Source organism: Crocodylus siamensis, chromosome 10, assembly GCF_052110815.1.
Source record: "Crocodylus siamensis isolate JL-2025a chromosome 10, ASM5211081v1, whole genome shotgun sequence".
In the NCBI taxonomy this organism is placed as follows: Eukaryota; Metazoa; Chordata; order Crocodylia; family Crocodylidae; genus Crocodylus; species Crocodylus siamensis.
In genome coordinates, this window is record NC_143404.1 from 72,781,875 (window position 1) to 72,809,248 (window position 27,374).

The 27,374-nt window shown below is 49.2% G+C and overlaps 1 protein-coding gene across 2 annotated transcripts in view; it reads right to left on the reverse strand.

Annotated features, from left to right (window-relative positions):
• The window catches only part of CTNNBL1 (catenin beta like 1), a 63,423-nt gene extending 41,422 nt beyond the window's left edge, over nt 1-22,001 (reverse strand). The window contains exons 1-7 of one of the 2 annotated variants that reach the window (XM_090020680.1): nt 21,854-22,000; nt 11,247-11,435; nt 9,920-10,026; nt 7,462-7,603; nt 3,602-3,697; nt 1,708-1,801; nt 379-470 (exon numbers count right to left, since the gene is read on the reverse strand). In XM_090020680.1, coding sequence (XP_089876806.1) covers nt 379-470; nt 1,708-1,801; nt 3,602-3,697; nt 7,462-7,603; nt 9,920-10,026; nt 11,247-11,435; nt 21,854-21,883 — 750 coding nt within the window. In that variant the 5' untranslated portion in view covers nt 21,884-22,000. Of the gene's footprint in view, nt 1-378; nt 471-1,707; nt 1,802-3,601; nt 3,698-7,461; nt 7,604-9,919; nt 10,027-11,246; nt 11,436-21,853 lie in introns of both variants that reach the window. The other variant, XM_090020681.1, reaches the window with a different exon arrangement.
• Nucleotides 22,002-27,374: the final 5,373 nt, after the last annotated feature.

The following is a 27,374-nucleotide window of genomic DNA, read 5'->3' on the forward strand; positions in this document are numbered from 1 at the left end:
GTCACAGCTGAGTTTCCAGGGTTAAAGCCAGGTTGCAGGGGAGCCCTGGGAGGGAAGCATCTGGCTCTGTGCACCCCATCCTGCTCCTGTCCAGCCACAGTAAAAAAAAAAAAAAGGTTGGGAACCACTGGCATAGACAAAACCAGCCCAGCTGTTTTACTTTGCTTGTCCACCAGCACTTCTACGAGGAACCGGAATGACTGAAGACAGGGCACAGGTAGTACAAATCAGCAAGGAAGCATGCAGGACTGTGAAACCCGGACAGCCTAGGAGTCCATGCCGGCCCTAGACCACTGGTGCTCGTGAGGCCCGGGCACCACCCCAGGCTCATCAGTTATGCCTCTGATACTACCTGAGGACAGGAGGGGAATCGCTCACCTTTAGCCTCCTGAGCAACCACTGCAGGAGGCCCTGCTGCGCGGCTTCTGTGCACATCTCCGGCCGGAACTCCGCCATGTTCTCCACAATTGCTGAGGACACAGAGAGAGACCAGAGCTCAAGCCCACATGGTTTGTGTGCGTTTCCAGCCCTCTCCTCTCTCAGCTCTCCCGTCCTTCCCACCATTGCCCTGCTCCTTCCAAAGGTACAGATCTCATTTGCAAAACTTCACATTTAGAAAACAAGGCTGCAGAGTTGCTCTCAGAGTACAGCAGCCTCAGTTCCCTCATAGCCAAGGTAATCTGCCTGCAGACAAAGCACCATCAATCCCACCACCCACCCCTTCTCCTGAGGGAGAGCTCCAGTATTATTTCCTGGGGAATTGCTAACTTACAAAGATTAGCACCCACACAACAACATTAACAAAGACCTCAAAGGTCCTTACTCTAGTGCCTCATTCCTCAAGCTGGCAATAAAGGTGGGGAGCCAGAGAAATGAGGACACCTTTGAGTACCAAATTGCTACAAATGGTCTGCAGGTCATTGGGACTGATGGCAAAAGAGTGGGTGCGTGCATGCAGAAATGTGAGACAGAGCCTGCTTCACAGATCAGACTCTCTGGAAACAGGGCTTCTCGGAGAGAGGCATTCAGTTTGTTCCAAGCCCCCCACTTGAGAGAGAGGGAAACAGTGAAGTGCTTCACATGGAAACAAACAGCCCTGCAGCTCTCAGACGGCGGTCCAGAGAGAGCTGGGTGGCCCTGAGAGACCAGAACTCCTTGTTTCCAGTCCCATGAAGAGAGGACCACTGTGTATTTGCTTTCCTTACACTGACTTGCCATAGAAGCTGTTTGCTGCAGCTGCCAAAAAGTACCATGAAATGCACAAGTAATGGTCTGCGCATTATTAAGGGAACAGGAGTGTTCAGTAAACCACCACCTCATCAGGCACAGGTCTGAGGGCTTCAAAGTAATTTTCCAAGAGACAATAAACTAAAAACTAAGGAGCTCAAGGAAACATGATTCCCGAAAGAACAGATGTGACAAGCAAATATGTTTTTTGGTGTACCACAAACCTGCATTTCACACATCAGAGCCCCCTCACTTAGATGCATTAGGAAAAGGAGTCTCTCTCCAACTATGTTATCTGTTCAACAGATTTAGGCTTTACTCCTATCAAGCAAAAGTAAAGCAGTGCTGAAATGACATTCACACCAGCCCTTTCCATCTGTGGTAATGGCTGAACACAGAAATAAAGAAAAACAGGTTCACTCTTCTGTGGACCATCATAAAAAAAGTGAGAAGAGATAGCGGGCTGGAACAGCCCTTTACCGAGTGTGTTGTGGACTCCATCTGCCTCCTCTTTCACACCTTCATCCAGGCGCTCCAAATTCTGGACCAGCAACGCCACAACCTGGCCATCCACCTGGGGCATTGGGGTCACGGGAAGGCAAGGAGAGAGGATGGTAAGGACGCGAGGGGAGTAGGATGAGAGAGAGAAAATGGGAGATCTCAGTTAGTACTAAGTAAAGAAACACTCCAGCAACCACAGTTCCCACCAGGAGACATTAACAGTCATGCTCTGAAATCCCAGAGTGAGCAAAGGAATCAACTCGTAAACCCACCCTCATTTTCCTTAATTAAACAGACAGTTTTTTGCATGTCAGATAAACCAGAAAAACACTTGAAGGGAAACCATAAGCCCTGTCACACTCACTACTCCCTGAACTGCCCGCATTGATTTATCATCTGTCTGAACGCTACATACTACAAACCCACTGGGCAGCAGCTGCCTGTCCACTCCAAAAGCAGCTCCCCTTCCCGCTGGTTCAACAGCACTGCTCCTGTGTTTTAGTTCCACCCCATCCCTGGGCTGGCTAGAAAGCAGATGAAACCATGCCTGCAAGGGCAGCTTTGAAATCCAAAGGCCAGGCAGTTTCACAGAGCAGAAGTCTTATATCTACAGGCAAATCTAGGGAACAGTAATATTATTTCAGCTTTCCTTGCGTGGGATGTCATAACAGAGGTCAAAACCCTGGATTTTTGATAGGCATACTCACCTAAGCGAGGTGGTCAAGCCTATACCACAAATCAACAGCAGAAATGAGACTCTAGAGAATCTAACTAGGCCCCAGCCCCAAGTCCAAGCCCTTTAGGTGCCCAACTTTAAAGCTGGCACTAGCCAGAGTCTGACAGCACCACATTTGGCTTCAGATGTGAGGACAGAAAACTAATGCATCATCCCAACTCCACACCTACTTGCTGTGTGCGGTTTCCTTTAGCATCAGCAAGTACAGAAACTTCAAGGCTTGGTTCGCTGTGATCAGTAATGTAACCACACCCCCAGGGGCCTGCCAAGACTATACTATATCCTTAAAATAAAGGAGCCATCCCAAAGCAGACAGCTCACATCTCCCGAGGAGATGACCAACCATTTTCTTTCAAAGCCGACAATAAAACCTCGAAAACCTGGCTGTTGTTAGTGGGCCAGTGACAAGGAAAATGCAGCAAGAGCTTTTGTTCCATTTACTAGTTCTCAATGCATTTCAGAGAAAACATCATCTGTACCTGCTCCTCTCCTACTTCTTTCATCCACCAACCTTTCCATGAAAGAACAGTAATTAAGAACAGCGCGGAGGCCAGCCAGAGGAACTCAACTCGGGGCCACTGTAATTAACCTTTGGAAGGTAACATTATAGGGACTAGACAAGAGGGAGCGAAGGAGAAGATGCAGCTGTGTTCTCACCTCGCTCTTCCAAAAAACAATTCCCTGTCCCCTTAATCTCAACATAATAGTTACAGAACAAGATAGAGCCCAGCACTTGCACGGGCAGCAATTTACCAAGAAAAAGCCTGAAAGGAGAAGGGATGCATACGACTCCTGCTTTGCTGGCATTGCAGGATTGTAGACCATGTGGACTGGATGGAGCTCAGGAGGTCATTTAGCACAAACCCCTACTCAAAGCAGGACCAGCCCCAACTAGATCTTCTCCACAGTGTATTTCTGCTCAGCCTGACCTCCTCCTCTATGCACAAATCCCATACAGTAAAAGAAAAGAAACTACAACACTTTAGGCCTTTTGATGGAAAAAGGTATCTCAAATAGACTAGCATCATGACAGTACTGCAGTGCCAAGAAGCATGGGTATGGAAAAGATGGTGGACCCTGAGCAGGTAACCTTTTGCTCTCTAAGGTCATGTTGATTAGCATGAAATTGGTACGCACCAGAGCATCTATGAGGACCTCAGCTCCCTCTTCACTTTCATGGAGCGTATCTATATCAGTCAGTTCTTGAAGCAGATCCACCACAGCTATGGACACATGTGGGAGGCATTAAGGATCGCCAACATCATAAGTGAGATCTTGTTTCTCGCCCTAATACCACAGATCTGTTCTTGGCCCAGCCGCCAGGACCAAAACAGCAGAACAGGGAACAGTGCTATTGTTTCGGCTTTCCTTGTGTAGGATCGTCATAACAGAGGTCAAAACCCTGGGTTTTTGATAGGTATACTCACCTAAGCGAGGTGGTCAAGCCTATACCACAACTCAACAGCACAAATGAGACTCTAGAGAATCTAACTAGGCCCCAGCCCCAAGACCAAGCCTTTTAGGTGCCCAACTTCAAAGCTAGTATTAGCTGGAGTCTGACAGCACCACATTCCAGATCAGGGCAGAGGAGAGGCAGGCATTACCATGGCTGCCCTGTCCTTAAGAATACCAAAGCTACCAAAACCAGGGGTAATACAGGGACATTGTGATGTGCCTGTTGTGTCTGGCAAGTTCACTGCTCTTGGTGCCATTTTTCTACCCCGAGATGTTTAAACCAAAGCCTCAAGAATTCATATAGCTGATCATCCACCCTCTGACACTGCAGCAACTGCTGAGACTGAGTGGGAGAATAGAGAAATGCATTAAAATAGCGCAACTTGCACACCCTTACTAACTCAATGCGGCGTGCACCCTGCTAACAAGGCCGTAATGCCAGCCTCCTTCTGCCCAGACTCTCCAATTAGGGGCATGCTCCTGGAACCACATGCCCCACAGGAACAGCAAAGATCCTGCCAGCCCAATTTTCACTCATTAACACAGGCTGCATAACACATGGTTCCCTTGTCTGCTGCACCGCTCTCTAGTACAGCCAGATATATTCCATCTCATTAGACCCACTCTCCTATTCTCTCAGACACACTGATCAATCCTGCCCAATACCCACTGGGGCAGAACGGGAAAGCTAGTTTTCGAGATGTCCTACATATTCGTTTCCTGATGGTTCTCTAAAAAAGCAACCTCCAGATTTCCTTGTTTCTGTATTTGCTCATGGGCACAAGCAAGAAGAAAGGGACTTCCACATGCCGCCTTCTGTGTTTCATCCACGCAATGACCTAATCTACCAGGTTCAGGAAAACCTGCAATAAAACTGCCAATTTCCTCCCAAAGCCAGCTCATGGGTACGCACTGCCAAATGCCCTTGGCAGCAGGCAGCACTCCTTGTCTAGGAGGCAGCGCTCCAGAAGTGAGCCGAGACTTGCTCCCCACCAGGAAGATTTAGGCATACGTTTCGTTTCTAGACGGCTGTCAGAGCAGGCAGGGCCCTGCTGAGGCCCACGATTAGCTGGGCTGACACAGAAACACAGAGATGCCTGGAAACAGGTCAGGCCCTGCTCTTTTGAAGACAAGAGTCAGCTTTTGAAGTGCCCAAGGGACTTAAGAACTGGAGTCTCCTTGAAAGTCAGGGTTGGCTTCCTGGAGCTGCTTTTGAAAATTTCATCCATCCCCTTTAGCACCGAGGCAGGCGTCAGAACTGGAAACCTTTATCCAGGGAGTACTTTCAGCATCACCAGAGAAGCCTGGCTTCCCCCAGGCTATGCTGCAGTCGTGCAGCAATCCCTCTAGTGGACAGCTGGTAATTCAGTTTCCATGGCACTTTTATCCACAGGGCCTCTACCTAGGCTGCCAACAAAAACACTGGCCACCCCAGAAAATGCGGGCCAGGGAAAGGTTGCTCTCCTCATTTCACTGATTTAAAGTCAGATCTGCCTGTCATTCTGCACTCGCACCTTTGGCATTAGCTCAGTGGAAGGGCCACTGGTTTTACTGATAAGCAAATCACTGAGGATTATGCACCCCTACCTCTCCGCCTGCTCTCTGCATAGGCCTTCCAGGGATTTAGCTTAAATCAAGTGTAGGCAACGATCTGCTTAGCACTGCCTTTGGGAACATTACTGTACACGCTTCTGCCAGTTAGTTGGACTAAAGGCCCTGGGAAACATGCATTTAAAGCCCTGTTTCTTTGAGGTCTAGGTACTTTATTTTATCTGTTTCTGATTTATTTTTTTTTGCTGTGGCAATAACACAGCATTCAAGGAAGGCATTAATGCAGACTGTGCTCCACTTCCCACACAGCTGAACACACTTCAGCGCTGTCTGTAACAAGAAATACATTTTCTCCCAGGGTTACAGCTCACAGGCCAAATTTCTGCCCCCAAATTAATTGACAGACACGTAGCAAACCTTTTTAAAAAAGGAGGAGCTAGCAGTGGAAATGCTGACAAGCCCGCAACAGCAACTGTGACCTCAGGACACAGTTTTTCATAGCTGGAAGGACAAAACAAGCTCTATTCCCAAACACTGCGGCTCATAAGGTCACTGTGAGCTTGCCCTCCAATCCCAATCAAAATCCCCACAGCCTATGTTTTCCCTGCGAATGACAAATTTCAGATAACCTTTCAGTGCTGTGAACACTTTACACACAAAGCCTGCAGTCTCTGCTGAAGGTATAAAATATTAAACTGAGATACCCATGAAACTGGTTATGCACGGAAGGCGTTTCCAGCTGTACAACTGTAAATTGTTAACAACCATTTACTTGAGAATAATTTCCATTATAGATCACAGATAAGACAAGCGGCAGTGTTTGCTGTTTTGCAGGCATCAGCATTCTACAAGATCAAGGTTACGTTAGACGCAAGTCAAAATATCCAAACCTGTAAATAATGCCTCTTATGGAAACTGCAGTGTAATGAGATATTTTTAAGTATGTTTTTATATTCTAATCACTGTATCTCTTGCAGTGACTGAATCGCTGCTCCCTAACAGCAACTGCAAGGAAAAATGCTAAAAATAAACAAATGGGCAGTCTTCAGCCTGACTACAGATTGCAGTTTCATGGCACTTTTAACCTGTGGATCTCAGCTGCTGACAAAAAAGAGTCAGATGTGGTTCAATTAAAGGTGGGAAAAGACAGAGATTAAGTGACTGGCCCAAAGTCATACAGCAAGCAACAAAAGGTCCTGTTTGTGGGGGCTCCCAATCCAATGCTCTTCCCATGGGACATTGCAGCCCTATTAATTCAGAATAGGACACAGAACACAAATGCTCTCTTCAAAATGGAGAGGAAGAGGAGGGGGTCAGTACACTTCAAGAGTGTTCGGGTTTAATTTAATGTAGATTCTATGGAAAAATTAACAGAATTTAGCAAGCGTGAAACATGGTTATAGCAATGATGGTTGAGGCACTGTGTGAGAGGTGAGGGATTTCGGGGGTTATCTTTTACTCGACCAACTACAGACTTGGACAAGATACTGGCCAAATATCTCATGTCATGTCTGCATACAAGCTGAGGGGCAAATATCACAACCACTTCAGTTCATAACAGGCAAATGGGCATCAGACAGTGGAGGCAGATCAAAATGGAGGTGCCTGAAAGAAGTTTTGGAGGTGGAACAGCATGAGCGGCAGCAGGTTGGGTTAGGTACAAGGACAAAGCCAATGCCTAAGAAGGGGAGCCCAGGGTATGCTTCTCCATGTTTACACCTGTCCTTGCATGAGTACCTAAGAGAGAGCTTTAAAAGTAGATGAGAATTAAACAAATTATTCAAACCTGCATTAAAAATGGGGCAGGAAGACTAAGAGCACTGAAAAACTCAGGAAAAAATCTACTTGGCTAAAGAGGGTTCCAGGTGAGCAGAAGGACATGAAGCTTGGAGGAGTGGAAGGGAAGAGGATGACATGAGCAGCCACTTGTGAAAAGGGAGAAGAGGAGACGACAGCCCAGCCCTTCCGCGAGAGGCTGAACACAAAAGGATATCAGTGTTGTCGTGGCCCAGCAGCCCCAGCAGGGACTGCACAGCATTCAGCTCCACCAGCAGGTGATACAGGTCTGGCATGGTCGCAATCACATGCATTTCCTGAATGATGTCATTTAAATCCAGCTCAGACTCCATAAACCTGCAGACAGAGGCACAGCACAATTCATTAGCAGAAAAACAGGCAAAAAGTGCACGGATGGGCTTCCCAGGGGGACAAAGCATTTGCACTAGCCCCCCACAAAGAGCCATTCACCCAGGCACAATGCCAGCGCATCAGTTCCAACCTGCTCTGCTCACGCTCTCACAAGGTCAGTCGCTGGATCCAGATCTCACTGCAGTCTGTGCACATTAGCCCCACAAGAATTTTAGGAGACTTCTCCCTATCCCGCCTCATTAGTTATATATTTTAGTTTAAGAAAAAAACCCCAAAACATACAGGATAGGTACAGCTGCTTGGCAAGACTGACAGCTAGAACCCTGTATAAATGATTAATGGGGTTGAACTCTCCATCTCAACAGAACCGCATTTCACAAGATATCTAATGCCAAGGTCTCCAGAGAGAGCTCTTTTGCCAATTCGCCTTGTACGTATTACTACATTGGTTCTTTTAGCCCCCAACAAAGCATGTAAACAGGATATGGTTGCTTGTGGCAGAGAGACAAAAAACCCAGACAGAGACCCCATTAGGGAAAATCACTTTCAGCAGTATCTGCCTTTCAAAGACTGTCTTTTGGGCATCTGACAGTGAGCTTCACCAGTGGGAGAAAGGACCGTGCCAGAGAGCAGGCAGCAACATGATACCAAGCACCAGCACCCTGCATCAGAACTGTAGCCAACTAAGAAGGGGCCACACGCTTTGCCTGCCACATCAGAATACATCTTTGGCTTCACACCAGCCAAACTCCTCTTCCCCACCACCATGCAAGAGGATGCAACAGCAGCGACTGGCACAGTTCAAATATGCCAAGAAATGGCAGGTGAGGAATGGGTGCTGCCACTGAAGCAGACAGATCCCAGCACAAGAGCTTCCAAAAAACCTGGGGAGGAGGGAACGCATAGCGTTCAGAATACTGTAGGTCTGGGGACACACTTCTGGGGGAACCTGTGGTTAGCTGATCTGACCCTCCCGTTCTGCTGAGTGCAGCGTGTGCTGACAGTTCTCACAATGTGAGGCAGGATTCCCTCCACATGCAAATGTCAGCTGCACAGAAAAGAAAGGAAGGGGCAAATTACTGCATCAAAACATGATGGAGAATCTATTTGTTTGGAAAATAACGCCCTCAAATTCACTCTCAAATTTTCACCCTCCAAAACACTTGCCATATGTACGGACAGAGTAAAACCCTCCATGCATGTGGTGATAAGTCAAAGTGATGGGTCATTGGAGAGAGACAGAATCATGGGCAAAACAGAAAGGAAACAGGTAACAATGAAGAGAAATGGAAGACAAGAAATGTGAAATCCAAAGGAAAACAATGCTATGACTGTACAAGGAGCAAAAGTCTCAAGTTGCAGCAAGGCAAGTTTTAGGAAAAACTCTCACAAGGAGGGTGGTGAAGCACTGGAAGGGGTTACCCAGAGAGGTGGTAGAGTCTTCATCCTTGGGGGTGTTTAAGACCCAGCTTGACAAAGCCCTGGCTGGGATGATCTAGTTGGGGCTAGTCCTGCTTAGAGCACAGGGTTGGACTAGTTGTGACCTCCCAAGGTCCCTTCCACTCTCGTTGTCTGTGATTCTATGATGGGAACACTTTACAGAGGGATAGTCGCAGCAGATGGACAACGACTTGTAGGAAAGCAGTGGAGACTAATGTGAAGGACAAGTAGGAGGAAGGGAAACAAGGGAAACAGTATATTTTGCAGAAAGTTTGCTTTATCCAATCATTTGAAAGTGGGACAGCAGTAGGCTTGCACATTTTTAGAGAAGGTATCAAATCTGTCACTATCCTGGTAGCAATCAAGGCCATGATACCACCTGACCTGGGAGCAGCTGAGTAGGTGGCACTTCTGCCTAAGAAAGGCTTGAGAAGACCATTCTAACCTCCCATTTTTTTAAATCTGTGCCCCCACAACAGCTAAACAATAGACAATACATTTTAGATTATTAAAACATCTATCACAATTTTAGAGCATCATGACCACAGCAAAGAAATTAATATAGTTTTAAATAAAACAGAACTGCCCTCTCAATTCCTTGCTATTTTCTTTTTCGGGCTGCAATTGCCAATGATGGCTTTTGGCAGTGCACCTGCTACTAGAAGCACTCTCCGGAATACTCATTTTTTAAATTAAATTAAATTAAATTATCTTTAATATTTCAAATAAAGTTTATGGTAAGTGCCTTTACTCCCATGAACCTTCCTCACACTAAAAGGGATAAGATATCTACAGCTCAGAAAGGCTGAGGCTGGAGAGAAGGGGTGAGCAGCTAGGCAGAGGAACCGAGTAGGGCCTTACTTCTCTGGGTTGTCTGGGAATTTGATCCGCAGCTCTTGGTTTTTGTAAGACCTCTTCTCAAAAGTAAGAATCATCTTCTTCACTGAGCTTTCATCCAGCGGCTCCTCCTAGTCAAGGGGGAAAAAAAAACCCAGAGCTTAATCCTTCAAAGATGGCTACAACAGCAACTTGGCAAGACACAAGAGAGTAACGAGCAGAGCATGCTGGCTGGTGCCAGCCTGGGCCCAGATCAAGACACGATACAGCAATGTAACGAATAACAGGTCCTGGAGGAAGCTCTGCGGAAGTCTTGCTGGAGAACATTTTCAGATTAAAAAGTCAAGTTAGCGAGATGTTTCCATGAGGCCCATGTTTACGTGAGAGCACCTGCTCTGCACATGAAATGTTTCCTAGCGGCACTGACATGAACTGCGGTCCAAGGAAGTGACCTTAAAGGTCTGGCACTACCAGGTACGGCAGAGGCAGGCTGCCTTGAGGGGGCTACTCTTGGCAGAGAGGAGCAGGGCACTGGCACACCCTGCCGCAAGTCTCTCTGATTCTAGCCAGTCAACGGGGCATTTGCTTCTGTCCATTCATCCTCAGTCTCAGATGCTAGGGAAATCCTGCATTATCTGTCTCAGGCATCAGCAGCAGCAGCGGCAATAGCTCAACATCAGAAACTAAAGGGAGATTTCAGGGAGATGAATGCTGGCAATGCTGCACACGAAGGACAATGATATTTTACAAACCCACGTGACTGCAGCAGTGAATCTCACTTGTTTTCCATCCGAGGTAGCAGGAAGCAAATATCTCCAGGATTCATAGCAACCTGCACATCACATTTATAAAGCGATCTTTTCCTTGCCCTTTGGCAGAAGGGCCTGTCCTGTATCGGATTCCTGTCTCCTGGGCTTGAAATCATTTACCCTTGACAGCTGCTACCCCACTCTGCTGACCCAAGCCCTTTCATCTGTAGAAGGATGTTTGCTCATTTGCTGCTGCAGACCTAGCGAGGGGAGGGCAGCTGAAGCCGTGTGGCTGTGAGTACTGACGAGAGTAATGGATTTAGAAAACTAATTAGAAGCCTGAGGCTTTTTCCCCCTCAGAAATCTGAGAAGATTCAAGCTGTTTCAGCCTAAAACAGATATTATTTGGAAAAGTTCCCTCCACACCTGCACAGAGTATTTTTAGCTCTCCCCTCCCTTCCAGAGAAGCCAGCTTTGGATTCAGACAACTCCACAGCACCTTCTTCTTCCCTTTGAAGTCCCAGGGTGAAAACCACTCTGCTTTGAACAGACGCTACTGCACTTAGCAGACAACCCCTCCCTGCAGAGCATCGGGGACCAACCTCCTCCTCCTCCTCCTCTCCCTCTTTGTCCATTATCTGAAGGAGTTTCTTCTTCTCATCATCAGCTTCCTCCAAAGCCGCGCCATCCTCCTCCCGATGCCGAGTGCGCTCCCGCGAGCCGACTTGCTTCCGCCGGGCTTTGATCTCCTCCTCTTCCTCGTCGCGGGGTCTTTTTGTCCCCCTGTTGGGCTAAGGTGAGAGAAAAGCATGTGGGAACAGGAGTGAGTGAATCGAGAAGGTTTGCCCCCTGGGCCGGCTTGCATCCCGATGACAAAGCTTGTTTGTTTTGCACGCAGCTGATCAGAATTGCAGATTTGCCTACAATACATTCACCGGCTTCGAAAACTGGAAGGGAAATTAATTCAATTCACAGAAATAGATGAATGGCACCGGCAGGAGCTGTGACAATGTCCTACCTGCTTTGACCCTCCAACAAGAACCACTGCAAATATCTGCATTGTGAAAAAAGCCGCCGGTACTTCAAATCTGAGCACTGGCCAGAGAGACCTGACCCTGGGTTTGTGAAACAAACTGATTGCAAGTCCTTGGCTCCCAGAGGCGATCTCTCATGAGCAAATTCCCATGTACCTTCATGTTTTACAGGTAAAGGCCAATTCATTAAAGTGTCCAGTGCTGCGCACACACCCCACAGCTCTCCCAGCTCAGACCCAGTTCTTCTGTGTACCCTAATACCACCCCCCTAAAGACAAGGGGAGTCTGGGGACATAATGAATGCAGATTAGACCCTGCATCTGCACACCCAGCATGGTATTGTTATTCGGTGTAGCTCTGCAGAAGATGGACCCCCCACCCTAGGCAGAACATGTGCATGCTAGAGGTTGCTTGCGATCGCTCGTTTTCATCCACAGTTTGTAGTTACTAGGCAAAATTAAAGATAACCTGCCAAGAACAAGAAAGAACATGCACTCCTTCCTCACTTAAGTTGCATCTGGAAAGCCCCAAAGGGCTTGTGTTGGGACTTCTCACCTTGGCAACAAGAGAAAGATTAAAATGAATCTCCCCTGTCTTTTGCAGGACAAGGAAATGGGAATAAAACCTCTCCACTTTATGCTGAAGAACTGCAGTAGGTTCTGCTCCTAATTGTTTTAACTGGTGTCTGGCATTAACAAGACATGGATTTTAAAGGGAAGCGAAAATCCCTTCCCCATCCAGCTACTCTAGTGTGGGTTGCATGGACTAAGGAAACAAACACCCTGCGAGCCCATCACTCAGCCATGATCCTCCATGCTGAGCAGGGGAGGAAAGGCCTAACATTTTATTAAACCACAGCAAGCTAACATCTGCTCTCAACGCCCCTCCACCCCCGGCCTTCGTCAGCCATCCAAAGGCACAGTGAGAAAGGCACAGATCTGCTTTGCAGGTTGTTATCTGCCACCTCGAACGTCACATGCCACTTCCAAGAACATGGCAGCTGCTGCTGCGCTGCAAGCCCAACTCTTCTGGAATCGCAAATCATCAGCGGCGGAGAGGGAAGGGGTGAGAGCGCTGTTCCTGCCAGGTCCCCAAAAAGCACTGGCTTCAAAGCGGGCCTCTGCAGCTCCCCAGCCAGCAAGGAGCTCCAGCCCCTGGGGGGACACTCATTCTTTCCGGCTCATAAGGCAAGACCTGCTGAGACTCTGATTAGAAGGAGTGCGCCACCGCAGACCAGCTCAGCGGCAAAGCCAGGGAGCAGCCCATTTCTTTTTCATCAGTCCTGTATATACCAGTGAAAGACGAGTTAGTACAAGCGCACCAGCCAACAGAGCGCGCACGCAGGCACCGGAACAGGCCTGCGGAGGAACTGGTTTTGCTTTTTAGATGGACATAAAAGCAGCCCAACTAGGGGCTCCTTTAGACTGCACTTGTTTAAACTAAACTGGTTTAGTTTAAACCAGTACAAATTGCACTGCTTGGATGGGCTGCAAAATTGAGGTCTGCAGAGCTTCAACGTGAGAGACTGCAGGATGGTGCTGGCAAGCACTAAGCCCTTGTGTCCTGCCAGCTGTGTTCAGTGCGCTACTTAACAATACACTCCCCCGCCGCTCCGCCTGCAGCCAGCGTCGCCCCGCAGCTCACGGGCCGCGTTACGCTGCAGCTTCAGAGCCGAGGTTCCCTCCCTCCCCATCAGCATGTCAACAGCTGCTGAAGTGACAAACGCATGTACGTCGCTGTAGACCATTTTGGCATCCACAGGACTGGATGCTATTTATTTTTTTTAATTTAAAAACAAAACAAAAAAAGCATGCCCTTACATGTCTTCAGGGCACGGTAACAGCTTAGAACGCCGCACGGATCAACTTAGGAACAACATATTGTCTACAGCAGACAGTAATTTGAACACTCCCCTAGCAATTAGCAATACTCAGCGTAAAACCAAAATAAAGATGGTCTTCTCGCTAACACTGCCGCAGGGAGAAAGCCAGGTAAACAGATGTGCCGAGCACAAGCCCTAAATAGTCACCCCCGGTGCTGTCCCACACAGAAGGAAGGATACCAATTCAATCACCCCCCCTTTGCCCCCTAGGTTAAAGCCAAAATCGTAAGGGCAGAACAGCCCCACAAGTGATTTCCAGGGATCCTGATTCTCTCCGATTTAAAAAAAAAAAATCCCCAATTTCTGGCTTTAAAAAAAGGAATGCCAAACTCACATTTTTCCATGATTAAAATAAAACACTACTATCTATATATTAGTGGTGATTCATTTTAATCATGGAAAAATCTGAATTTGGGGTTACCTTTTTTCAAAAACTGAAAATTGGGGATTTTTTAAATCAGAGAAAACCAGGATCCCTGGTGATTTCCATTGGAAATTGGGCCTGACTTCTGGAGCCCTGGAAGAGTTTGAGAAAATACAGCTTTTGCTTTGCATGCCCCCCTGTATGTCTTAACCCAGACTTCAGGCTCTCAATTCTCTGCCTCATTTTTTTAAATTAAAAAAGCAACGAGACTATGGCTGTAATGATGGGCTACGGCAGCCAGTGCTTTGTCGGATGTGAAGTAATGTACCATAGGAAGAAACCACCCCACCAGAACAAATTCTAAATTAAAACTCCACCATGAAACCAACTCCATTTCCTCTAAGCGTGCAATCTATATTATCAGCATTTACAATCTGCTTCAACCTCAATTATATTATCTTTTTTTTTGGGGGGGGGGGGGGGGAGGGAGGGAGGGAGGGAATAGGGATACATCTATAATATGTAATGAGTCATTATGATAAATTATGAAAACGCCTGGAGTGTAATTATTAATGCTGCCAACATATTTGCAGCAGCATGTAATTGAATTCCCAGACAAACTTTGTTAAACAGGAGTTAAGGTTTAGCACAGCATCAGTTACTAAAGGGGGGGAACATCTCGCTAAGCACACTGCAGTTATAAAAGGAGCAATAAGAAAATCCAAGAAATCCAGAGCTGAAGTAAAATGCCTGGAGTTCTGCTCATTTAAAAGTATGAAGATGCAGAGTCGCAGTGGATTGATTGAGATCAGCAAGCCTTTATTTCAATTATTGATCTCAATCTCGTTTTGCATTTGTTGTTTTCAGCTATTTTCTTAAAGAAACGTTGATTCTTGCCAGCTGGTAACTGGTAACACATTTCCAATTACAGAGAGGCTTTACACGAAAATCGGCACTTTTGCTGACCAGGAACATGATATCTGTTTAAGTCATTATCCATTTTAACATACATTTATGCAGTGCTAAATGTTGCACCTTTTACAACACCACTCCTGTGGTAAATAAATGTCCTACAGAATGTTCTTTTTTTTAACTCATGAATTGTGATATGCTGCATCTAGATGGAAATTGAATTAAAAATACACAGGAACAAGAGTTGAAAGCTGTTTATTCAATTAAAAATAATAGCACGTGCTGGTTTATTAAAACATGCTTTTCATGTCAATGTATTAAGTGATTTGCTCCGATTGTTTCTGCTCACCATCTCTGCCAAGAGGTTAGAATTAGTGTCCTGTATATTTAGAACACCCTCTCTCTCTCGGACAAATTGGAAGAAGAAAACCGGCTTTCCTGCGTCCACCTCCCAGTCTGCAGCTGAGCTGGCCCCAGAGCAGAACTGGCTCAAGAGCAGTGGAGAAGAGGAGGCACATCACTCCAAACAGTGACCTCCTCCCCAGCAGCAGTCTGACTTCCTTGAAACTTCAACCCAAGCTCTCAACACTCACTCCACTATTAAAATTTAACTGAAATTCTTTTCCCCAGATTGAAATTTCCTCAGAGGAAATTTAGGCCTCACTGTAGATAAGCAATTTCAAATTTAAATTTTAACAATAGTTTGTTTTACAAAATGGGTTTCAGTGAAAAATCATTTTTTTTCTAAAGCAGACCTTTGTCTGCTCTGTGCAGTTATGATACCCGGAGGACGGCACCTCTGCCCCTGTAGCTAACATTTAACCTTCGCATTATATTATGGTTGCTCTCAAAACTGTGCAGGTCTGCTTTTTCAGACGCGTCTTAAAAGCTATTCCAACCAGGAGATCTTATAACAAACACCCTCAGCTCTCCTGTTAAGTATGAATTTTTATTTCCACCTAGGAAAAATTTTACAATCTTCGTATTCTCCTATGCTTGAGGGAGAGTGAGTGTGCCCAAAAGCTTGCAAATTAAGACTTTTTTTTTGCAAATATCCAATTGGTCTAATAAAAGATGTCACCTCTGCCACGAGTTCTGATTCTTAAAAGCTGGGCATACGACCTACAGCAGGAAGAACACTGCTTTGCACAAGCCTTGAATGGCACAGGGATATGTGGGGACCAGGAAGACTATCCTTAATCCCAAAGGACAGGGATTAAGAGCCTAGGTTAAGATTAAGCACCTGTGCATCTTAGATGTGTTCATTTCTGCAGTCCTACGGTGCAGTGTCACTCTTAGGAGGTGATAAAGAGAACTACAGGGGATCTTAATGTCCATGTTGTTGCAAATCTATTTAACATTTGCAGTCCCTCCACCAGGTTGCACCCGCCAGGCTGGGCAGTGTCCAGGCAGGTGGCAAACCACACTTTCAGCTGCACACAGCCTAACCATGGGAAATGAAAGAACCTCTCAGGCTGGTTCCTGGTCCCCTGCCCTCTTACAAGTAAGCACACTCACAATACTTCCTGCATCTTTTCTTTGCAGAGTTTTTTGTAGGGCTGTCCCTGTGCCCTCCCAAAGGGCCTGCAGGGATTCAAAAGGAGCACAGTTGCACTGAATGCACTTTTAGGTCTGACATCTGCCTGGGTCTCCTTGCAGATGTGCATTTCGGCATAACATTTTCCTGTTTTTTTCCAATGCTCGTCTTTCCCTGGCCCTACCTGAAAGAACCACAAAAAACAAGGAAGAGCCAACATGGAAATAAAGCAGTGAAATCAAACACACACAAAAATAAAGGAACAAGGTGACGGGTGGGTGGGGTGATAAGACTTTCCGTCTTGCTACTTTCTTTGTTGCAGTGGTTTTTGGGAACAGCCAAAAATTAAAGACATTTCAAGCCAAGAAGCAGGAAGGTTCAGAGGACAAGACCTCTTCAAAGGGGACATTTGGCACCCAGGCCTTTTGCTTTCATGTGCACACTTAACTCAAGCCCTATTGGATCCAGCAGGCAAAAAAGGAAGGGGCAGTGGTGAAAGAAAAATAAGTCTCAAGGCCATGGGCTCCTGCCTGGCCTCCTTTGGGAGCTGGGATTCTCACTCAGGATGGAGAGGGTGCTTCCAGCCCCAACTGCTTTCAGCCTCCCTCAACACATCAAGAAGATGCAAGGAAATCCGACTAATTTAGCTTAACAACACGAAGGCATCTGCTTTGCATGGTGCAGAAGCAAAGTAACCCTGTTTCTATGGAGCTCAGAAATCATTTGATAAAGAAATCTGAAATGGATCTTCAGCAGTGATGGAGCTCCCTTTGTGAGCAAGCCACAGCCAGTTGCAACCAGCTTAAAAGAGCCAGGGAGGAAAGCTACCCATTAGCTGTCAGGTTAGAATGACTTGCGAAAGCAAGCCCCAAACCTCCAGCGATATCTTTCCAACAACCTCTTAATCTTGTTTGTAACACCTGTGTTAAACCAGCCGACTATCAATCCTGCCGCTCATTGCCCTAACTGGAGAGATAAGCAATTTTAGAAGGCGGAGGAAGGAGCTAAGCATTAACAGCAGCTAAACCACCCAGTACACAGCCCCTTCCCTACAGCGGGGAACCAGCAAGCTGACAGGTGCCTGGAGAAGGGACATGTCGCTGCAACCACCTGGACAGTCTGCTGCTTTTTCCTCTGCTCTCCCCACATGCCACGCAGGGAACACACGGTCCCAGAGAGCAACAGACCACTACCCTGGGGCTGCGGGCAAGGAAGACACCTGCAGAGACAAAACCAGCGTCTCTGTCTTCCTGCCCCAGATGATGGCTAACCCTGATCAGGAAGAGGAGGAAAAATAAAGGTTCTGAGTCCCAACCTGAACAGTCCTGCTCCCGCTATTTGTATGGCAGGTGGATAAAGACCAATCGCACCGTGTTCAGTACTTAAAGCCCTCGTTATGCCTCCTGCTAGGGAGATGAATGAGGACAGAGAGCTACCCATTACTGAAAGTACCAAAAAGGCAAATCAGAGACCTGCCTTTTCAGCAGCAGCTGCTCCCTATTTAGAGCACCCTGCACACCCAGGCAGAGTGTGGGGCAACAGGAATGGGTTTAACAAAATACCGAGCCCCAACCCATGGCCAGCTACATGCTTCCCTTTCCCACTTTGAAGCCTTAAAGAACAGAAGAGAGTGACTCTTCATCTTGCCTGGGATGTGCAGAGGCCCTCCAAGCTGTGGGAGAGAAGGCTGCACATTGGGAAGCAGAGGTCAGGCTCAAGTTTCATGTTGATCACCTTGAGCCCCGGAAAGGTGCCTAGCTTTGGGCCTTCACTCCTGATGAAACGAGCAGCCCAAGGCAATGTTGAACTTTCCAAACCTCCCGATGAGTGTACGATGGCTGGTGCTCCTGACTGAGCACTCATTATTTTAACCAGAAGGCAGAACTAGAGTTGAAGTTGCTTGGAACAGCTTATCAGCTGCAGGAGATCTACCAGGGTAATAAGGCTGTAAGTATTCACAGCTCAGCTGAACTGATTGTCTTGTGTGTCAGATGCATTCATTAGACAGCAAAATTCTGGTAAATTATCTATACCAGCAGCATAACTCACATGCACCTGCACTGACAGACAGGAACAAAGCCCCTTGCCAGCAAGCTGGATCAATTTAAACAACATGTCCTGCAGGAAGACAGCCCAGCCCCAAGAGGTCCAGCCAGACCCCATTCATTTCTGCTTTCCAATACCATCCTGTAACTCCACAAACACATTTTATTTCCAAACAGATTTGCAGTTTGCAATCACTGCACTCAGTGGCAAAAGCTGCAGTTGTTGAGGATTAAAATCATCTCCCCTTCTTCTCTCCCGGGACAATTGACAGAGATGTCTGGAAGTAACAGGAGTTGGCTTTGCCCCCTTAATTACCCACTGTAATCAGGAAGCAGACATGGAGGATATGGGCACAAGCATTTCTGGGCAAGCCAGCAGTGATATTTAATCATCGGTTTAGACCACCTGCAACTGTTTCGCAGCAACACACAAAGTTTATGGATTCCTGAGCTTTGCATAAACTGCCAGGTGCTGGAGTCAGTCTAATTGTATTCTCTGCAACAAAAGGTTCCCTTTTCCAGTCTGACCAGCTCTTGGTGCCGATGAGAGGCGCAGTGCCCGAGAGCTGCCATGCCAAGTCTGGCACCAAGGGAGCGCAGCTTCTCGATTAAGCAGGGGCATAGATTAAATGTTTAGGAAGGAGAGAAATTTGAAACAATGCGAGGAGGAAAAGCAATTATTTGGGTTGGCACTGAGGGATGATAAAGCAGTCTGGAGAGCTGCCATGACAGAACTCAATTCTCATCGCTTTGGTTTTTCCTTGGGTGGCGAGGGAAGTGCAGGCAGTCCCAAAAAGCGCACAGGAGGACCCGCCTTGCCCACTGCTGTGGTGGGGATGATCCACCAGTATCACACTGGTTTATTCCAGGATACCCATTTCCCTGCATTTGCAAGAGGCAGGAGCTGATGGACCTTGGAACTTCTCATCTTGTTTCCCAGACTCAGCTAACAACCCAGCCAACACAGGTGCCCTTGCCTTCCTCTGCAGTTCCCAGCCTGGGGTCCATTTCTCATAACATTTGTCTGTCAGCCCACCAGACACCCTGCACCAAATGGCGATGGGCTGAAGACAACAGCACTTCAAAAATCTACTCTTTATTCTGAGGAGCTGTTATCTAACCCACAGACGCAGGAAAGATTTGTATTCAGGCCAGAGATCAGGAGAGCACAAAGTCAGCACAGCCACCTTCATGCAGAACTAGTGATGGACTGAAAGCTGCTAGATGCTGTCCCCTGCCTCCCTCTTTCCCCTCTACCTAGAGAACAGGTCCAGCAACAAGAACAGAGGGCAGAGCTATAATAGCTGGAAGAAAGAGTGGATTTCTTCACACACAGCCTACTAACAATAAAGCTAGATTAGCTGTAAAAATTACCCATATCCCAGCAGTAAAAGTTAATTTATGTAGGAAATAAGAACTCAAAGTTCTGCAGGAATCAGAGAAAAGCTGACATATTTGTCAGTATGTATATACCCCCCCTGCCTGCCCTCCAGTGGGGAGACAAATGAGACAAAGAGCTGTTATTTTCTTTAAAAAAGGAAGGAAATAAAAACCTCCAAGAATAAATCTTCCTTTCTAAAAGAGCTGTTGAAACAAGCAAACAGGGTGAAAATACAATGCCGCTGGTATTTTATAGCGTCTTATATCCAAACGGCATCACAAAATACTTAAATAACAGAGTAATAAATAATGCCTGAGAAAACTAGGGGAATGGAAGCTTATGAGAAATAAGCCTTCCCCACCTTCCCACTGTACTGGAAATTAGATGGGAAGCCGGGGAGGTGCCGAGCCACCAGAGCAGTGTGAAAGGATCTCACATCAACAGCACTGAGGATGAGTGCAAAACATCCGTGGAGCAGGAAGGGTATGAGGAATAGGCAAGCTCGGTGGGAGAAGTGGAGCAAGTCCAGCAAGAGTTTGAAAGAGGAAGGATGTGTCAGGCTGAATCTGAAATAAGCAGGAGCCTGCTGGAGCTGTCAAAGGATGAAGCATCACTTTGCTGTATGTGCACACAGGTGAGCTGCACTCTGTCTGGAGTGCAACAAGCTGGGATTTCAATGCCAGAGAGGAGAGAGCTCCAGTCAAAGAAGGGAGATGAAGGCACGGAGGAGATTTCAGCAACAGGTGCCCCCCCACCCCCCGGCCAGAGTCACTCAATCACGTGGAACAGAAAAGGCAGAAAGTCCCAAAATCCAAAGACAAGTTTCTTGCTGTATGTGTTACGTGCTGGCAGGCCCAGCACATTCACCAGGGCTCCCGCCGACCGAGACCTACGGGGGAAACATCTGGCTACCGAGACCCTGAATCACAGGCAGCAGACACTGATCTACCTGGGCACCTAAACCGGAGATGTCGGTGTATCTGTGTGGTCAGTGATGCAACTGGACTGCCAGGCAAACCATCAGGTAGTCCAGGAAGTGCTCCCAGCCCTTGATGGTAGCACAGGGTGTAAGCATTTCATCCAGCTGACTACCAGACAATATCGCAGGGTCACTGTGGTGATGGGAAAGAAGTGATCGATTATGTCTGCCTGAGGACACTATCGTCTTGCAGCCCTGCCCAAGAAAACCACGATGATCGTGTGTCATGATGAGAACATGGGTCGTGAAATAACAGGGAACGGGGGAACTGCTGCCCACAGACTCCGAAAGCGAGGGCCAGTGACTTGTGCGAGGGAAGAAGCAGCAATAACAGAGGAGAATGGGCTGTGGCCCCAACACGAGCTCCCACAAAGCCGGGGCCAACAAACGTGCCCGGCATGTCCTCAGCGGGTGAGAAAACAAGACGCATCACTGGCGCGCTACATCCAGGGCACAGGCTCGGCTCCGGGAACAGGCCGGACACAAGCCTAGAGCGCAACGGACACCAGCCACACCCCTGTTGCTGCGCTGGGCCGGGCCCCACGCCCCCGGGGGCTGCTAGCAAGAGCCTCGAGCACCTGGGGGGGTGCTGAGGGAGGAGCCGGGAACTGAACCAGCACCCACCAGGGTCAAGGCCATGTGCACTTGCCCCCCCACCGGCGCCAACAAACAGCGCGTGGCTCGGTCCAGCCAGACCCTGCGCGTTGGTGTCACAGTGACAAACAACATAAAGCTGCATCTGCGTCCAGTGGGACCCATGCCTCGCCCCCCCAGCCCCTTCCCCGACCTGCTGCTCTGTTTTCCGCTCCCTGTCCAACTTGCCGCTCAACTTTCTGCGACCCATCCAATCTGCTGCTCTGCTCCCTGGCCGAGCTGCAGCTCTGCTTTCCACTCCCTGCCCGATCTGCTGCTGTGCTTTCTGCTCCCTACCCGATCTGCTGCTCTTTCCATTCCCCGTCCGACCTGCAGCTCTGCTTCCCGCTCTCTACCCCATCTATTGCTGTGACCCGCGCTCCCCGCCGCTCTGCCTTCTCCTCCCGCCCAAGTCCCCCCAGGCCGGGCCGGGCCCGCGCACCTGGTAGCTGAGCAGCTCGCCCACGTCCATGGCCCCGGAGCCGCCGGCGCCTGCCGCAAATCGGCCGTAAAGCGAGAGCGACACCAGCCCGCTGGGCCGCCAGCCACGGGCCGCGCCGCCGTAAAGCGCGGAAGGGCCCGGCCTGCCGCCAAGCGCCACACTGCCGCAAGCAGCCGCAAAGAGCGCGCCCAGCTGCGGGCAGGGGACATGGCCGTGTGTGTAAATAGATATATGTGTGTATGTATGTATATGTGTGCAGAGGGTGTATGTGTAGAGTAAGACGCGTGTCCAGAGGAAAGCCCCTGTGTACGTACAAAAAAAGGCGTGCGTGCGTGTGTAGAGTAAGACACACACACACACACACACACGCATGCTTGTGTAGAGTAACGCACGTGTGTGTGTAGAGTAAAACACGCATGCATTCAGAGTAAAATGCACGTGTGCGTAGAATAAAACACGCGTGCAAGTGAGGTGCCGCCGTGGCCGGCGGAAGAGGCTGGGCTGAGCCCCGACCTCGGGAAGCTGAGGCAGCTCGGGCGGCTCCGCGCCGGACGCCCACGACCGCCCCTCCGAAACCCGCGGCCCCTTTCGGCCGTCCCCGGGCATCACGCGCCGAGGGCCGCTGGGGCCGGGGCAGCAGGAGGGGCCGCCACAAGCTCTCTGCTCGCTGCCAGCGTGACAAATAGTTTTGCTTTCCACCAGACCGCAGAGCTCTGGCTTGCAGCATCTGTCAGCCTGACGCACATGAATAATTAAGAGCGGGAGCCAAATGGGCAAAAAATCTGATCAAACGTATTTTAGCTTTTCTTTAAAAATCAGCTTTGAGTTAAAATAATTTTTCATCGCATAACCATAGCGGCTCGAATGCCGTTATCTCAGCAGGAGTCTGCTTTAAGGATAGTCATGAAATTAAAAATATATATAATGTTTTCAAAGAAGGAGCCCCAAGTATCCCCTGTTGTTTCAATAAAGTCTGGGAGGTATCAGTCATGACAAAATTAACTCGACAAATCTGCATTTTAAAGACAAGACAAATAGAGGATAATTATTGGATCATCTGCTTTCTTTTATTGAGTATTCAGATAATTCAGCAGCTGTGAAGCCAAAACACTTACAGTCATTCCAGGAGTATTGACAGCTACTTGGGAACATGATATAGTTATTGGAAAGCTTGACAAGTGATGGTAATAAATAAGACCTAAGCAATTGTGAAATAAATAAAGCACAGAAGGAGATAAGAACTGACCCTCTCTGCACAGACAGGAGCATCATAAAGCCAGCAGATGTAAAAATGTCAGACAACATCCATTTCTGTTGCTCCGACTTTCCTTCTCTTCCCTTCTGCTGCTTTTGTTCCTGTTGAGTGATGCTATCTGCCTAAGACTACATTTCCCCTCTCGCTGCAATAATGTTGAACACACGCTTCACCCAGGGGTCAGGAAGCAGTCGGCACATGCAGATGAATGAAGCATTGCAGCCCTGAAGTCAGGTAGGAAGGCATCAGGTCCCAACCTGCAAAGACTTGAGTGTGTCTGCAGAAGAGAAGACTGAGGGGGGATTGAATAGGTCCCTGCAGGGGGGCTGCAAAGAGGATGGAGCTGGACTGGTCGCAGTGGGGAGAACAAGGAGCAATGGGCTCAGGCTGCAGCAAGGGAAGCTGAGTTTGGATATTAAGAAAAACTCTCTCCCTAGGAGGGTGGTGAAGCACTGGAAGGGAATAACCCAGAGAGGTGGTAGACTCTCCATCCTTGGAGGTGTTTAAGACACGGCTCCACAAAGCCTTGGCTGGGATGGTGTAGTTGGCACTGGGCCTGCCTGGAGCAGGGGGTCAGACTAGATGTGACCCCCTGAGGTCCCTTCCAGCCCTCATTGTCCATGAGTCTATGTGGAACCACTGGGATGTCCATGCAGAGTACGTCTTTGTAAAATCAGGACCATCAGACACCAAGGCTGCAGGGGGGAAGCACAGCAGCCCCCAAGGAGAGGAAGGTAAATGGCTCTTGTGCCTTGTTAAAGGCTCAGAGGCTGCGGCAGCAGAGGAGGTTGCTGCAGGACTCTTCCTGGAAGCAGTGTCTGCTCCCCAAGACCTTCCTACATTTCTGTAACTGGAGTTTTCTCCCTGAGGAGACCCTTTCAGGCAGCAGGGGTTTCTGCAAGGGCACAGCCTGCATGTTGAAGAAAATGCAAGCCTGAGCAAACGGCTCATTGCAGCACTGGTACCAGTACCCACACCTTCTCCCTTCTCCCATTTGGCATTGCTGCTGATGTCATTCCAAGAGGAAGTGGAGGCAGATCAGACCGGGGTGTCGTGCAGTGCCATGACGGCGCACAGGATTTCCTGGCAGAATCACTCTCCAAAGTCCGGACACAGGAAAGGGGATGCCCAAAGATGGTGTCGATCAGCAGGGTTGAGAAACAAATCCAACATGAAGCCCAGCAGCTGCCAATTTGAGCCTCCTGTTCAGAGACAATGGGACCCAAGAGGCCACACAGCAGCCCTGGGCACTGGAAAGGCAGCCCCTGCGCCCCCAGCTTAGATAAGACTTGGGGATCCAAGGTGAGCCACCACCAGACCAAGCTGCAAAGTGTAATCCAAGTGCTATTTGAAGGTAGAGAGGTGAAAGCCAGGGGACAAACAGACCTGGAAACGGAAATGCCCTAAAGAAATCAGGTAGGAAAGGGATGGACTCTCTCACAGAGCCTAACAGCCCCGATCAGGAGGGCTTTCCGGAAAGGAAGATGGGAAGATTTGGGAGAGGTGTGAAGAACGAAGCCACAACAGATGTGGAGGAACATGCTGGTCCCTGCACTCATGGGCACTCAGAGGACCCCTCTGGGACTCGCCCACACAGGGCATGCAAAAAGCAGCTCGGGCAGGCAGGGGTGGCGAGCCCGTTTGAGTCTGGCAAGGTTCATGTGCAGACGTCCCGTTCCTGTGTCGAGTCTCGGCAAGGGGCTGCCCGTCCCCCCTCCGCCTTTAGAAATAACCCAGGAACGCATCCCTCCTACTTGTCTTTTCCTGCCACCTGCTCCTTAAGGCTGAGGGCCCCGGGCTATGCTGGGTGCAAGGGAAAGGCGGCAGTGAGACCAGCCAGCACAGGGACAATGCAATTGTCACTGATGTGACCATGAGCAGCCAGGGGATCCTCTCTTGGCCGTATTCCCATCTCAGCGCTCTGCCTGGCCTCATAAGGCTCCGGAACAACCTTATTGCTGTCTGGGAAACTAAATTCTCTCCAGGCTGCTGCAGGGCAGGATTCAATAACAGAGTGTTCTTATCCAATAAAAGGAGTTGGAGCATGGGGACAAAATATTGAATTAAAAACAAATACAGCAACAAAATCAAGTCAAGGAAAAAGCCAAGTGAATGCAGAGCTGGAAGGTAGTAAAATGCCCTTGGTACCGGCTTCAGAACAGCAGGCTGAGAGCAAGCACCACAGGGGAGTGGGTACTGGAAAGCAAAAGGATTTTGGAGGGGATGGCTAAAGATTCACACATCCCACCCCCCATACAAATTTGCTCCCATGTGAGCAGCACATCAGCTGCTTGCAGCTGAAAACAGGCAGTGGGGTGGGAAGTCTGGGCAGGGACTTGGATGTAGGAACCTGGGCTCCATTGCTAGCTCTGCCACTTGCCCTATGTGCACGGCCTTGGCCACAGCACATAGCCTCACCCTGTCTGTGCAGTAGGGTGATGCAAGGCCCTGCCCAGCTGGAAGCACTTTGCAGTCCTCAGCTGGAAGTGCAAGGGACAATTTAACATGGGGACTGTGGGAGAGGAATGGGGTCCAGCCCCCCAGAACCCCAACAACTGCATCTCAGCTGGAGACACACAGGGCAAGGTTTGGCCCAGCAAACAGAGCCTATGAATGGGGTTACCCTGCCACTTCAGCTCAGAAGGAAAGCCTCAGTGCTGACTGCTTGCACTCACCTTGGAGCCCCACGTCCCCCCACCTCTACACACTGCCCCCGCCCCCTGGCTCTGCCCAGACCCCGGCTTCTCCCCAGCACCCAGGAATGAGACGCTGTGCTGGGCTGTCCATCACGCCGCCGACAGCCGCTCGCCTCCCACAAATAAAGTTATGACAAGCCGCTCAGCCCATTCTCTCAGCCATTGCGGCCACGTTTCCATCATCGCAGACATTATAAGCAATCAGCCGCGTCGTTTGTCAGGGCCTCTGACAACACCTCGGGAGCATCGGCGCCACGGCACACGGGGCGGGCGGGGGATGGGATTCATTAGGGCCATTAGGAAGCTGTGTGCGTGGCGGCTGGCGCCTGCCATGGACCCCTGCGTGCTCCCAGTGCTGCGTGCCTGCTGCCTCTCGCTAACTGGGCAGGAGCTGCCACAAAGAAGCGATTCCCTCCCTCCCTGCCCTGTCCTGCTGCAACGTCAGGGACAGTCCTGGCAGGACACAGCAGTGCAGCAGCTTGGAGGAAAGCAGGGCATGAAACCACCGTTGGAAATAAACATCTCATTTCCAGCAATAAAGCCTCCTAGTTTTGACCTACCACGAAAAACATGGAAGACTTCAAATTGGATCCGAACGGAGCATGGCCGCTGCAGTCACTTGACGCACAGGCGGGGTAGTGGGAGTGCTGCAGAAGGTGACTGTGGCAACCTGGAGCAAACTATGGACCACGTAACGGCGCTCTGCCCACTGTACACATTCAACGGTGACACTGCAGAGATACGTCCCCTTTCCTCGAGAGCGTTAGACTGGTTAAGCAACCTTAAATTACACTTATAATTATTGCTCCAAGTCAGCCATATGAAAGAAGCAGAAGGGACAGCCCAGTGCTGCAGCTCTCCCCACCCCGAAGGCTAGGGCTGGGGGCAGCAGGGGCCTGGCCAGGTGTGCCCGACAGTGCACAGCATTGCCTCTCCTTCCCTGCATCTGCCGTGGCTATAAGGCTGCAGGATCCTTGGGGTAGGGCCTGGCGTGACGGACTCCCAGTCCTGCCACCGGGCCATAATGAATGGTGCCGATGACGCCCAGGTGCTGCTCAGCGGTCGCTGCAATGGCTTTCCACGCAAATTGTTCCACCAGGAGGAACCAGCGAAAACGATCCGTGTTTGACAGATGCTTTCTCTCCTCTTTTATGTGTAAATAATTGATCACTCCCTTTCCCCGCGCTGAGCTCGTGCTCTCCTCCCCTTCCCACGTGGCGTTGCCTGGAGACTCGCACCGTGATGGATGCAGCGCTGAAGGACGAGGGGCCACACAGAAAGAGACGGGGCTGGGAGCAGGTTCACGTTTCCCTCCCGCAAGGTCTGTTTGGTCCCTGCTGACCCAATGTGCCGAACAGATGGGGGGGCAAAGCTGGCCGTGAACACCCCAGGATGTGCACCCCATGGAGCAGCCACACGGCTGCGTGTGCACTGGACATGGCAAACTCCAGTCATCCCATGGGGTGCCTGCACCTTGCACTGGGTGGGGAAACCCCGGGGGGTTGTGTCAGGACTAGGCTGCTGAGATCACAAGGAGGGCAGCAGGATCCGTGCTAGGGAGGATGAATGC